Raw genomic sequence first — 15,789 nt, forward strand, 5'->3', positions numbered from 1 at the left:
AGCCTCGTTAGATAGAGAGAGTACTGGACACACAGGTCAGCCTCGTTAGATAGAGAGAGTACTGGACACACAGGTCAGCCTCGTTAGAGAGAGAGTACTGGACATCCAGGTCAGCCTCTTTAGATAGAGAGAGTACTGGACACACAGGTCAGCCTCTTTAGATAGAGAGAGTACTGGACACACAGGTCAGCCTCGTTAGAGAGAGTACTGGACACACAGGTCAGCCTCTTTAGAGAGAGAGGGTACTGGACACACAGGTCAGCCTTGTTAGATAGAGAGAGTACTGGACACACAGGTCAGCCTCTTTAGAGAGAGAGTACTGGACACACAGGTCAGCCTCTTTAGATAGAGAGAGTCCTGGACACACAGGTCAGCCTCTTTAGAGAGAGAGAAAGTACTGGACACACAGGTCAGCCTCGTTAGATAGAGAGAGTACTGGACACACAGGTCAGCCTCGTTAGAGAGAGAGAGTACTGGACACACAGGTCAGCCTCTTTAGATAGAGAGAGTACTGGACACACAGGTCAGCCTCGTTAGATAGAGAGAGTACTGGACACACAGGTCAGCCTCTTTAGATAGAGAGAGTACTGGACACACAGGTCAGCCTCGTTAGAGAGAGAGTACTCGACACACAGGTCAGCCTCTTTAGAGAGAGAGAGAGTACTGGACACACAGGTCAGCCTCGTTAGATAGAGAGAGTACTGGACACACAGGTCAGCCTCGTTAGAGAGAGAGAGTACTGGACACACAGGTCAGCCTCGTTAGAGAGAGAGAGTACTGGACACACAGGTCAGCCTCTTTAGATAGAGAGAGTACTGGACACACAGGTCAGCCTCTTTAGATAGAGAGAGTACTGGACACACAGGTCAGCCTCTTTAGATAGAGAGAGTACTGGACACACAGGTCAGCCTCTTTAGAGAGAGAGTACTGGACACACAGGTCAGCCTCTTTAGATAGAGAGAGTACTGGACACACAGGTCAGCCTCTTTAGAGAGAGAGAGTCCTGGACACACAGGTCAGCCTCGTTAGATAGAGAGAGTACTGGACACACAGGTCAGCCTCTTTAGAGATAGAGAGTACTGGACACACAGGTCAGCCTCTTTAGATAGAGAGAGTACTGGACACACAGGTCAGCCTCGTTAGATAGAGAGAGTACTGGACACACAGGTCAGCCTCTTTAGAGAGAGAGAGTACTGGACACACAGGTCAGCCTCGTTAGAGAGAGAGAGTACTGGACACACAGGTCAGCCTCTTTAGATAGAGTACTGGACACACAGGTCAGCCTCGTTAGATAGAGAGAGTACTGGACACACAGTTCAGCCTCGTTAGATAGAGAGAGTACTGGACACACAGGTCAGCCTCTTTAGAGATAGAGAGTACTGGACACACAGGTCATCCTCGTTAGATAGAGAGAGTACTGGACACACAGGTCAGCCTCTTTAGATAGAGAGAGTACTGGACACACAGGTCATCCTCTTTAGATAGAGAGAGTACTGGACACACAGGTCAGCCTCGTTAGAGAGAGAGAGTACTGGACACACAGGTCATCCTCTTTAGATAGAGAGAGTACTGGACACACAGGTCAGCCTCTTTAGAGAGAGAGAGTACTGGACACACAGGTCAGCCTCGTTAGAGAGAGAGAGTACTGGACACACAGGTCAGCCTCGTTAGAGAGAGAGTACTCGACACACAGGTCAGCCTCTTTAGAGAGAGAGAGAGTACTGGACACACAGGTCAGCCTCTTTAGAGAGAGAGAGTACTGGACACACAGGTCAGCCTCGTTAGAGAGAGAGTACTGGACACACAGGTCAGCCTCTTTAGAGAGAGAGAGAGTACTGGACACACAGGTCAGCCTCTTTAGAGAGAGAGAGTACTCGACACACAGGTCAGCCTCTTTAGAGAGAGAGAGAGTACTGGACACACAGGTCAGCCTCTTTAGAGAGAGAGAGTACTGGACACACAGGTCAGCCTCGTTAGAGAGAGAGAGTACTGGACACACAGGTCAGCCTCTTTAGATAGAGAGAGTACTGGACACACAGGTCAGCCTCGTTAGAGAGAGAGAGAGTACTGGACACAGGTCAGCCTCTTTAGACAGAGAGAGTACTGGACACAGGTCAGCCTCTTTAGACAGAGAGAGTACTGGACACAGGTCAGCCTCTTTAGATAGAGAGAGTACTGGACACACAGGTCAGCCTCTTTAGAGAGAGAGAGTACTGGACACACAGGTCAGCCTCTTTAGAGAGAGAGAGTACTGGACACACAGGTCAGCCTCTTTAGAGAGAGAGAGTACTGGACACACAGGTCAGCCTCTTTAGAGAGAGAGAGTACTGGACACACAGGTCAGCCTCGTTAGACAGAGAGAGTACTGGACACACAGGTCAGCCGCGTTAGATAGAGAGAGTACTGGACACACAGGTCAGCCTCGTTAAAGAGAGAGAGTACTGGACACACAGGTCAGCCTCGTTAGATAGAGAGAGTACTGGACACACAGGTCAGCCTCTTTAGATAGAGAGAGTACTGGACACACAGGTCAGCCTCGTTAGATAGAGAGTACTGGACACACAGGTCAGCCTCGTTAAAGAGAGAGAGTACTGGACACACAGGTCAGCCTCGTTAGATAGAGAGAGTACTGGACACACAGGTCAGCCTCTTTAGATAGAGAGAGTACTGGACACACAGGTCAGCCTCGTTAGATAGAGAGTACTGGACACACAGGTCAGCCTCGTTAAAGAGAGAGAGTACTGGACACACAGGTCAGCCTCGTTAGATAGAGAGAGTACTGGACACACAGGTCAGCCTCTTTAGATAGAGAGTACTGGACACACAGGTCAGCCTCGTTAGATAGAGAGAGTACTGGACACACAGGTCAGCCTCGTTAGATAGAGAGAGTACTGGACACACAGGTCAGCCTCGTTAGATAGAGAGAGTACTGGACACACAGGTCAGCCTCGTTAGAGAGAGAGAGAGTACTGGACACACAGGTCAGCCTCGTTAGAGAGAGAGAGAGTACTGGACACACAGGTCAGCCTCTTTAGATAGAGAGAGTACTGGACACACAGGTCAGCCTCGTTAGATAGAGAGTACTGGACACACAGGTCAGCCTCGTTAAAGAGAGAGAGTACTGGACACACAGGTCAGCCTCGTTAGATAGAGAGAGTACTGGACACACAGGTCAGCCTCTTTAGATAGAGAGAGTACTGGACACACAGGTCAGCCTCGTTAGATAGAGAGTACTGGACACACAGGTCAGCCTCGTTAAAGAGAGAGAGTACTGGACACACAGGTCAGCCTCGTTAGATAGAGAGAGTACTGGACACACAGGTCAGCCTCTTTAGATAGAGAGTACTGGACACACAGGTCAGCCTCGTTAGATAGAGAGAGTACTGGACACACAGGTCAGCCTCGTTAGATAGAGAGAGTACTGGACACACAGGTCAGCCTCGTTAGATAGAGAGAGTACTGGACACACAGGTCAGCCTCGTTAGAGAGAGAGAGAGTACTGGACACACAGGTCAGCCTCGTTAGAGAGAGAGAGAGTACTGGACACACAGGTCAGCCTCGTTAGATAGAGAGAGTACTGGACACACAGGTCAGCCTCTTTAGATAGAGAGAGAACTGGACACACAGGTCAGCCTCGTTAGATAGAGAGAGTACTGGACACACAGTTCAGCCTCGTTAGATAGAGAGAGTACTGGACACACAGGTCAGCCTCTTTAGATAGAGAGAGTACTGGACACACAGGTCAGCCTCGTTAGAGAGAGAGAGTACTGGACACACAGGTCAGCCTCGTTAGAGAGAGAGTACTGGACACACAGGTCAGCCTCGTTAGAGAGAGAGAGAGTACTGGACACACAGGTCAGCCTCGTTAGAGAGAGAGAGTACTGGACACACAGGTCATCCTCTTTAGAGAGAGAGAGTACTGGACACACAGGTCAGCCTCGTTAGAGAGAGAGAGAGTACTGGACACACAGGTCAGCCTCGTTAGAGAGAGTACTGGACACACAGGTGGAGAGAGAACACACAGGTCAGCCTAGAACTCTTCTTTAGATAGAGACAGTAGACTGACACCCTAATCCTTCCTTTGTTCCTCAATTCCTCCCTACTCAAAGCTCACCGGCGTTCAGAAGGAAGAGCCTTGGATAATCTCCTGAAATGAGCCTTGGGAGGCGAAAGGAGAAACGAGGAAAAGGGCATTTGACAGCGAGTTTTAAGTTTTTCCGATTTTCAAGATGACAAGGTGGAATGTTACAACACTCACACCAGGGTTGCGGTAATCCTACCTTTATGTACACAATCTACCTCAATTACCCCAGCACATCGAATCATACCCCAAACTGTTTTCATTTACATTTTCAAGTTTAAAAACATAGAGAATGGCCTGGAAATAGAGGCAGCCCAAGTCTGAATACAGTGAGGGTGAAAGACAGTAAACAGATAGACCTGTTGGGGAATAATTGACGAGTTAGCTGGCTGGCTAGCTAGCCTCGCTATAGACTTAGCTGGCTAGCTAGCCTCGCTATAGAGACTTAGCTGGCTAGCTAGCCTCGCTAAAGACTTTGCTGGCTAGCTAGCCTCGCTACAGACTTAGCTTTGCTATAGACTTAGCTAGCCTCGCCATAGACTTAGCTGGCTAGCTAGCCTCGCTATAGACTTAGCTGGCTAGCTAGCCTCGCTATAGACTTTGCTGGCTAGCTAGCCTCGTCGCTATAGACTTTGCTGGCTAGCTAGCCTCGTCGCTATAGACTTTGCTGGCTAGCTAGCCTTGTCGCTATAGACTTAGCTGGCTAGCTAGTGTAAGAAATTGTAATAGATACTGGAAACTTGTTATAACAACTTCTCAACATAAGCTATTCTTTGCACATCATGCACCCACCCCCTCTTTTCTCTCAGACACATTCTGCTCTCATCAGATACCAACCACAGACACACACACCCACACCCAGAACAGGCCCCTGCAACAACAACACGCACACACATTCTTTTCAAGGTTGGGACTCGAAGACAAAGAACAATGTTAAGAGCCAATGGAACGTCGACACCAGGCCCGAACAGGACTACCCACGACCCAGATCGACCAATCCGACGAACAGACTCCCAGAATATACCTACGTCATTTTACTGTATAAATATAATGCACATCATGTTTCGGGGCTCTCTTCCGATGGTTCCTTACGAGCTAGACGAACGAGGCCGTGCAGCACGCTTTCCCAGATATCTTTACCTCTGAATAAACTGCCTTTACTATACCTTATCCACCTCGTCCAATGTCTCAACTTGGTCTCATTTCTCCAGTAACGATTTATCAACACTAGCCTCGTCGCTATAGACTTAGCTGGCTAGCTAGCCTCGTCGCTATAGACTTAGCTGGCTAGCTAGCCTCGCTATAGACTTTGCTGGCTAGCTAGCCTCGCTATAGACTTTGCTGGCTAGCTAGCCTCGCTATAGACTTTGCTGGCTAGCTGGCCTCGCTATAGACTTAGCTGGCTAGCTAGCCTCGCTATAGACTTAGCTGGCTAGCTGGCCTCGCTATAGACTTAGCTGGCTAGCTAGCCTCGCTATAGACTTAGCTGGCTAGCTGGCTAGCCACCTTGAACGGAAATAATAGAAACAGCTAACCGCTAAAACATATTGACTCCTGTAGAAAATAAATGCGCTGCCAAAACAACAATGTGTATGATAGTGGGAGGACTGCCAGCCGATGAAAACGAGGACCTAATCTCTAAAGTGAACCAGCTGATATCGGCAGGCCTAGGCTACGGAAGAGGTGATTGCAGCGGAGAGGATGAGGGAGGTAAAGGACCCGAGAAGGTAAAGGTGCTGTGTTAGTCCGTGGAGGAGAAAGTGGCCCTGTAACGGAAGTGTACGGTGAGACTTTGGAATAGACTGTTGAATATGCCAATTGCCAGAATAGAAAGCAACATTGTTTTCTCTCAATAGGATCTCTCCATAGGGGGGAGTCTGGGCAACAGAACTGTCTGACCTTTTCAAACAGTCTGTGAACAATTGTACGAAAACCAAATTAAGGGAGACGGACACTATTAAAAAACAACTGATGACGCAATATGAAAAGAAATGGGTGGAGGAGATGAATCATAAACCCAAATTGGAGAACCTTTTGTTTGATTAAGGGTGAATTTGTGTAAAATATATATTAAGTCCAATCCACCTAAAAACAGATTGCTATGTAGAAGATGAAACATTATGTAACTATAGTGACCTTGAAGAAATAGAGAAATTAATTTGATCCTCTGTTGCCCTTTCTACCACGATATACACTTGTCCTTATTCCAGAATGACCACCAGATATACCCTGGTATTATGTAGTCATGAGGAGACAGACCACCAGATATACCCTGGTATTATGTAGTCATGAGGAGACAGACCACCAGATATACCCTGGTATTATGTAGTCATGAGGAGACAGACCACCAGATATACCCTGGTATTATGTAGTCATGACGAGACAGACCACCAGATATACCCTGGTATTATGTAGTCATGAGGAGACAGACCACCAGATATACCCTGGTATTATGTAGCCATGAGGAGACAGACCACCAGATATACCCTGGTATTATGTAGTCATGAGGAGACAGACCACCAGATATACCCTGGTATTATGTAGCTGAGGAGACAGACCACCAGATATACCCTGGTATTATGTAGCCATGAGGAGACAGACCACCAGATATACCCTGGTATTATGTAGCTGAGGAGACAGACCACCAGATATACCCTGGTATTATGTAGTCATGAGGAGAAACTTAAATGTGTATTTCTGTTTGTGGAATGTTTAGATAAAGCCTGGAATAAAAGAAAAAGGGTGACCTATAATTAAATTGTAAAATAATTACCTCCTACACAGCAAATGGTACGTGTGTGTATAAGTATTGATTTACGTATCACTCTTTATGCGGTGCGCACTGCACAGAACACCAGAATAATTATTTCTGAATTATTGTAATGTTTGTTTACGTGTCAGTTAATCCCTAAGGGATGCGTTACCGACTGACCGACAGAGGGTAAAGGGTTTTAACAGACCACCAGTGGTCTGTTAAAACCCTTTACCCTCTGTGTTCCAGTGGTCTGTTAAAACCCTGGCCGGCCGGCCGGCCGTCAGTCAGTCAGTCAGTCAGTCAGTCAGTCAGTCAGTCAGTCAGTCAGTCAGTCACTCAGTCACTCAGTCACTCAGTCACTCAGCTGTAGACTTACGTGGGAGGGAGAAGCCTTGAAGAAGGACAGCAGTAGTTTCCAGGCCAGCAGGTAGGCCAGGATACAGGAGTATTCCACAGAGAGCGGTTGAACCACTGCAAACTCCCCTACACACACTCCTACCATGATGCTCTCACACAACTCCTCACACGTAGAGAGGAGGGTCATCAGAGCTGCCGGGGGAGACCTAGACAAACACACACAAACAAATCATTAGAAAACACACACACAAAGATATTTTAGCAAATAAGGCCTGGGGATTATGGTGTAAATAAGTCCCAACTGAGGTCTGTTTTTAGGTCAGAGGCAGAGCCAAGGGAAACAGCCCTTACGAGGGAGTTATCACTCCCGGGTTTACCAAACAGACTGGTCGTTAATTCTATTGTCATGTATTGACCCAGTCGTTCGTTCTATTCATTCCCACGTTGCTATGCTAAATAAATCATTGGCACGTAGCTTGGCTATCAGAAGTTCAATGATGACGAGAGACATGAACTTCAGCAAATAATGATTTAATAAATAATTTATAAATGAGGCAACAACCAGCTGATTGTTGATTCAATAGGATCGTTATGAAGGAAACACGACCGTTACTTCTCCTTGGCTAGCTAACGACAACAAACACACAGACACATCAAACATCACGCAGCTGAAATGACAGCAACCGTTACTTCTCCTTGGCTAGCTGGCCAACGACAACTAACACATCAAACATCACGCAGCTGAAATGACAACAACCGTTACCTCTCCTTGGCTAGCTAGCTAACGACAACTAACACACAGTCACAACAAACATCACCCAGCTGAAATGACAGCAACCATCACTGCCCCTGTACCAAACTAAATGCTAGGTTTATATTAACCCCTGCTGTACCAAACTAAATGCTAGGTTTATATTAACCCCGCTGTACCAAACTAAATGCTAGGTTTATATTAACCCCCACTGTACCAAACTAAATGCTAGGTTTATATTAACCCCTGCTGTACCAAACTAAATGCTAGGCTTATATTAACCCCGCTGTACCAAACTAAATGCTAGGTTTATATTAACCCCTGCTGTACCAAACTAAATGCTAGGTTTATATTAACCCCTGCTGTACCAAACTAAATGCTAGGTTTATATTAACCCCTGCTATACCAAACTAAATGCTAGGTTTATATTAACCCCTGCTATACCAAACTAAATGCTAGGTTTATATTAACCCTGCTGTACCAAACTAAATGCTAGGTTTATATTAACCCCGCGCTGTATCAAACTAAATGCTAGGTTTATATTAACCCCCCGCTGTATCAAACTAAATGCTAGGTTTATATTAACCCTGCTGTACCAAACTAAATGCTAGGTTTATATTAACCCCGCGCTGTATCAAACTAAATGCTAGGTTTATATTAACCCCCCGCTGTATCAAACTAAATGCTAGGTTTATATTAACCCCCACTGTACCAAACTAAATGCTAGGTTTATATTAACCCCCGCTGTACCAAACTAAATGCTAGGCTTATATTAACCCCCACTGTACCAAACTAAATGCTAGGTTTATATTAACCCCTGCTGTACCAAACTAAATGCTAGGTTTATATTAACCCTGCTATACCAAACTAAATGCTAGGTTTATATTAACCCCCCGCTGTACCAAACTAAATGCTAGGTTTATATTAACCCCCCGCTGTACCAAACTAAATGCTAGGTTTATATTAACCCCCCGCTGTACCAAACTAAATGCTAGGTTTATATTAACCCCCGCTGTACCAAACTAAATGCTAGGTTTATATTAACCCCGCTGTACCAAACTAAATGCTAGGTTTATATTAACCCCCGCTGTACCAAACTAAATGCTAGGCTTATATTAACCCCCACTGTACCAAACTAAATGCTAGGTTTATATTAACCCCTGCTGTACCAAACTAAATGCTAGGTTTATATTAACCCTGCTATACCAAACTAAATGCTAGGTTTATATTAACCCCCCGCTGTACCAAACTAAATGCTAGGTTTATATTAACCCCCCTACCAAACTAAATGCTAGGTTTATATTAACCCCCCGCTGTACCAAACTAAATGCTAGGTTTATATTAACCCCCGCTGTACCAAACTAAATGCTAGGTTTATATTAACCCCCCTACCAAACTAAATGCTAGGTTTATATTAACCCCCCTACCAAACTAAATGCTAGGTTTATATTAACCCCCCCTGTACCAAACTAAATGCTAGGTTTATATTAACCCCTGCTGTACCAAACTAAATGCTAGGTTTATATTACCCGCTGTACCAAACTAAATGCTAGGTTTATATTAACCCCGCTGTACCAAACTAAATGCTAGGTTTATATTAACCCCCACTGTACCAAACTAAATGCTAGGTTTATATTAACCCCTGCTGTACCAAACTAAATGCTAGGTTTATATTACCCGCTGTACCAAACTAAATGCTAGGTTTATATTAACCCCCGCTGTACCAAACTAAATGCTAGGCTGATATTAACCCCCCGCTGTACCAGACTAAATGCTAGGTTTATATTAACCCCCGCTGTACCAAACTAAATGCTAGGTTTATATTAACCCCCGCTGTACCAAACTAAATGCTAGGTTTATATTAACCCCCGCTGTACCAAACTAAATGCTAGGTTTATATTAACCCCCCGCTGTACCAAACTAAATGCTAGGTTTATATTAACCCCCAATGTACCAAACTAAATGCTAGGTTTATATTAACCCCCACTGTACCAAACTAAATGCTAGGTTTATATTAACCCCCGCTGTACCAAACTAAATGCTAGGTTTATATTAACCCCCCGCTGTACCAAACTAAATGCTAGGTTTATATTAACCCCAGCTGTACCAAACTAAATGCTAGGCTTATATTAACCCCCACTGTACCAAACTAAATGCTAGGTTTATATTAACCCTGCTGTACCAAACTAAATGCTAGGTTTATATTAACCCTGCTGTACCAAACTAAATGCTAGGTTTATATTAACCCCCGCTGTACCAAACTAAATGCTAGGTTTATATTAACCCCCGCTGTACCAAACTAAATGCTAGGTTTATATTAACCCCCCGCTGTACCAAACTAAATGCTAGGTTTATATTAACCCCCTGCTGTACCAAACTAAATGCTAGGTTTATATTAACCCCTGCTATACCAAACTAAATGCTAGGCTTATATTAACCCCCGCTGTACCAAACTAAATGCTAGGTTTATATTAACCCTGCTGTACCAAACTAAATGCTAGGTTTATATTAACCCTGCTGTACCAAACTAAATGCTAGGTTTATATTAACCCCCGCTGTACCAAACTAAATGCTAGGTTTATATTAACCCCCGCTGTACCAAACTAAATGCTAGGTTTATATTAACCCCCCGCTGTACCAAACTAAATGCTAGGTTTATATTAACCCCCTGCTGTACCAAACTAAATGCTAGGTTTATATTAACCCCTGCTATACCAAACTAAATGCTAGGCTTATATTAACCCCCGCTGTACCAAACTAAATGCTAGGTTTATATTAACCCCTGCTATACCAAACTAAATGCTAGGCAAGAAGCATGGGGAAATAATGTTTTGAGAAATAATATTTGATATGGAATTATGGCATTTTGCGTTAATTATCGTGAATAACTATCTAGCAACCGATCAGAATCCAAGATTCAAACTCACCGTTTTATAAACAGACATGTATACACAAACCGATACAAATGTATACACACGATACAAATGTACACACGCATCGTGAAAACACACATTTTAGAAACATGCAGAGCCTTCAGAAAGCATTCATACCCCTTGACTTATCCCACATTTTGTTGTGTTACAGCCTGAATTTAAAATTAATAAAATGTATATATATTTTTTTGTCACTGGCTAATACACAATAAGAAGTTAACATGATCTTTGAATGAATATCTTATTTCTATACCCCACAGACAAAATTATCTGCAGGTCCCTCAGTCAAGCAGAGAATTAAAAAAAACACATATTCAACCAAAGACCAGGTAGGTTTTCCAATGCCTCGCAAAGACGGGCACCTAGTGGTAGATTTTTTATAATTGTTTTAATTAACCTTTAACTAGGCAAGTCAGTTAAGAACAAATTCTTATTTACATTGACGGCCTACCGGGGAACATTGGGTTAACTGCCTTGTTCAGGGGCAGAACGACAGATTTTTACCTTGTCAGCTCGGGGGATTCGATCCAGATACCTTTCGGGTTACTGGCCCAACGCTCTAACCACTAGGCTACCTGCCTCAGTGTAGATGGTTAAAAATAAAAGAAGCAGAGATTGAATATCCCTTTGAGCATGGTGAAGTTATTGATGACACTTGGTGTATCAATACGCCCAGTCACAGCAAAGATACAGGCGTCCTTCCTAACTCTGTTGCCAGCAGTAAAACTAAAAGATAACTTAATAGAAAATGACTCAAGCAAAAGTTACCCAGTAAAATACGACTTGAGTAAAAGTCAAAATATTTGTTTATAAATATACTTAAGTATCAAAAGTAAACGTAATTGCTAAAATATACTTAAATTATAAATTATTTCAAATTCCTTATAATAAGCAAACCAGGTGGCACCATTTTGGAGTTTTTACGGATAGCCAGGTGCTCTTGAGCATGACTCTCAGTTCCAGTTAAATTTCACATGACATTAAATTAGACAGGAGTCATTGGACGGAGGCGTCTTCTATACGAGGGAGATTTTGTTATGAGCTCTGACGCTCAATCTGAACATTAACACGTGCTGCTTACGCTATAGTTTTAGAAGCATAAGGACTTTTATCTTTCATGTCAGCGAGAAAATAAAAGTCAAAACGCAAAAAAAGATTAAATGACTACACACCTTTTATAGGGTTAGTGTTCCCACACGGCCATAACTCCATGTCACAGCGCTTGTTTACAAAAGACCGAGGTGGACATCTGTGCTAATTAGCGATCTAGCATGCTCCGAGAACATCTGTGTGTAAGCTAACTGGGGCCACCCGAGTGGCACAGAGGTCTAAGGCACTGCATCAGGTCCGTGGGGCGACGCACAATTGGCATAGCGTCGTCCGGGTTAGGGAGGGTTTGGCCGGTAGGGATATCCTTGTCTCAGTATGTAAATGTAATAAAATGTATGCACTCTACTGTAAGTCGCTCTGGATAAGAGCGTCTGCTAAATGACTAAAATGTAAATGTAAAATGTATCTCAGTGCTAGAGGGCGTCACTACAGACACCCTGGTTCGATTCCAGGCTGTATCACAACCCGGCCGTGATTGGGAGTCCCACAATGGCGGCACACAATTGGCCCAGCGTCGTCCAGGTTTGGCCGGGGGTAGGCCGTCATTGTAAATAAGAATTTGTTCTTAACTGACTTGCCCTAGTTAAATTAAAGGTTAAATTTAAAAATTGTAAAATAGTGTAGTTTGTCAACTGGAGGCACACGTGTTTCTTTATTATTTGAAGGATTCTTTCTCGCTGACAGAAAAAGACAAAGGCATATCAGCATATGTCTTGAAAAACCATTTAGAAAGCGATGATTATTGACGTTTCTAAACGTTAGAACACAGCATCGGAATTGTAGTTTACCCGGGAGCCAAATGTGGGTGAATGTAACGGCTGAAACCGCGACATACGGAGAGAAGAAGAAGGGCTTTCGAGAGATACTATCTACTATTCCCTCGAACAAATGTGTAATTCGAGAAGAAGTAGAGGAAGCATTGTTTTCGTTGGATGGAGGCACCCATAGCTGTATGGATCTGTGCAAAACTGCCCCAGTCCGTTTATATTTTATATCTGAAGGACTCTTTCTCACTGATGAAAAGGGCCATATGTTTAGAAAGCGTTAGTGATGATTATTGACGTTTCTAAATATTAAAACACAGCGTCGAGATTGTAGTTTACATTTTTTATTATTATATATATATTTCACCTTTATTTATGAGGTAGTCGTGGGTGAAGTTAATTGGCAGAAAACTGTAGGGAGAAGGCAGAATACCACCTAGAGTTTGAGAGTTAGCTAGGGGCACACTCCCAACAACATTTACAAACCAAGCATGTGTGTTTAGTGAGTCCGCCAGATCAGAGGCAGTAGGGATGACCAGGGATGTTCTCTTGATAACCGCGGAAATTGGACCATTTTCCTGTCCTGCTAAGCATACGAGTACTTTTGGGTGGCAAAGAAAAAGAATATTGTCTTCAAAAGTACAATATTTTTATTAGGAATGTAGTGAGGTAAAAGTTGGCAAAAAGTTTAAAAAATATATATATATTTATGAAATAGTAAAGAACCAATATCCCCCAAAAACTACTTAAGTAGTACTTTAAAGTATTTTTACTTAAGTACATTACACCACTGGTTGCCGGAGAGGAAGGAAACTCCTCAGGGATTTCACCATGAGGCCAGTGGGGATTTTAAAACAGTTACAGAGTTTAATGGCTGTGATATAATTGAGGATGGATCAACAACATTGTAGTTACTCCACAATACTAACCTAAATGACAGAGTGAAGAGAAGGAAGCCTGTACAGAATACAAATATTCCAAAACATGCCTCCTGTTTGCATCAAGGCACTAAAGTAATACAGCAAAGAATGTGGCAAAGCAATTCACTTTATGTCCTGAATACAAAGTGTTATGTTTGGGGAAAATTCCAATACAAAACATTACTGAGTACCACTCTCCATATTTTCAAGCATAGTGGTGGCTGGCATATCTTTTTTGAGGATTAAAAAATTCTTACATGGAAGAAGTTTGGAACCACCAAGACTCTTCCTAGATCTGGCTGCCCGGCCAATCTGAGAAATCGGGGGAGAAGGGCCTTGGTCAGGGAGGTGACCAAGAACCAGATGGTCACTCTGATAGAGGTCCAGAGTTCCTCTGTGGAGATGGGAGAACCTTCCAGAAGGACAACCATCTCTGCAGCACTCCACCAATCAGGCCTTTATGGTAGTGGCCAGACTGAAGGCACTCCTCAGTAAAAGGCACATGACAGCCCGCTTGGAGTTTGCCAAAAGACACCTAAAGGACTCAGACCGTTAGAAACACGATTCCCTGTTCTAATGAAACCAAGATTGAACTCTTTGGCCTGAATGCCAAGCGTCACGTCTGGAGGAAACCTGGCACCATCCCTACGGTGATGCATGGTGGTGGCAGCATCATGCTGTGGGGATGTTTCTCAGCGGCAGGGACTGGGAGACTTGTCAGAATCGAGGGAAAGATGAACAGAGTATAGTACAGAGAGATCCTTGATTAAAACCTGCTCCAGAGCACTCAGGACCTCAGACTAGGGAGAAGATTCATCTAAAAACCTGTTTTTGCTTTGTCATTACGGGGTATTGTGATGTCATTACGGGGTATTGTGATGTCATTACGGGGTATTGTGATGTCATTACGGGGTATTGTGAATTCATTACGGGGTATTGTGATGTCATTACGGGGTATTGTGAATTCATTACGGGGTATTGTGATGTCATTACGGGGTATTGTAATGTCATTACGGGGTATTGTGAATTCATTACGGGGTATTGTGATGTCATTACGGGGTATTGTAATGTCATTACGGGGTATTGTAATGTCATTACGGGGTATTGTAATGTCATTACGGGGTATTGTGATGTCATTACGGGGTATTGTAATGTCATTACGGGGTATTGTAATGTCATTACGGGGTATTGTGATGTCATTACGGGGTATTGTGATGTCATTACGGGGTATTGTAATGTCATTACGGGGTATTGTGATGTCATTACGGGGTATTGTGATGTCATTACGGGGTATTGTGATGTCATTACGGGGTATTGTGATGTCATTACGGGGTATTGTGATGTCATTACGGGGTATTGTGATGTCATTACGGGGTATTGTGATGTCATTACGGGGTATTGTGATGTCATTACGGGGTATTGTGATGTCATTACGGGGTATTGTGTGTAGATTGATGAGGGGGGAAAAAACAATTTAATCCATTTTAGAATAAGGCTGTAACGTAACAAAATGTGGAAAAAGTCAAAAGGGTCTGAATACTTTCCGAATGCCGCTGTAGATAAGCTAGCCTATTATCCACGTCAGATAAGCTAGCCTATTAGCCACGTCAGATAAGCTAGCCTATTAGCCACGTCAGATAAGCTAGCCTATTAGCCACGTCAGATAAGCTAGCCTATTAGCCACGTCAGATAAGCTAGCCTATTAGCCACGTCAGATAAGCTAGCCTATTATCCACGTCAGATAAGCTAGCCTATTAGCCACGTCAGATAAGCTAGCCTATTAGCCACGTCAGATAAGCTAGCCTATTAGCCACGTCAGATAAGCTAGCCTATTAGCCACGTCAGATAAGCTAGCCTATTAGCCACGTCATGACTGACTTGTGATCATTGTGACCTAGCTAGTTTGACGAGCACTAGCCACGTTATGACTGATGGCTGGAGGCAGCAAACAATGTTCCCAGGCCTGCTGCCATTTACAACCTGAGAGCAATATTTCTGGGACCAAAAATAAATGTATTGGTGGATTATATTAATAATGCATTGAAAACTACATCCATCTATTCTGACAACAATGCCTTACTGTACGTCATGGAAGGTTGAATCAAAAATCATTTTTTT

General features: G+C 43.7%; 1 protein-coding gene across 1 annotated transcript in view; it reads right to left on the bottom strand.

Moving 5' to 3' along the window:
- The window catches only part of LOC120035841 (E3 ubiquitin-protein ligase listerin-like), a 28,238-nt gene extending 20,838 nt beyond the window's left edge, over positions 1–7,400 (bottom strand). Inside the window, exon 1 of the mRNA XM_038982314.1 lies at positions 7,213–7,400. Within this exon, the coding sequence (XP_038838242.1) occupies positions 7,213–7,380 (168 nt within the window). The 5' untranslated portion in view covers positions 7,381–7,400. The remainder of the gene's footprint in view (positions 1–7,212) is intronic.
- Positions 7,401–15,789: the final 8,389 nt, after the last annotated feature.

The sequence above is a fragment of the Salvelinus namaycush genome, unplaced genomic scaffold, assembly GCF_016432855.1.
Source record: "Salvelinus namaycush isolate Seneca unplaced genomic scaffold, SaNama_1.0 Scaffold1109, whole genome shotgun sequence".
NCBI classification, from domain to species: domain Eukaryota; kingdom Metazoa; phylum Chordata; class Actinopteri; order Salmoniformes; family Salmonidae; genus Salvelinus; species Salvelinus namaycush.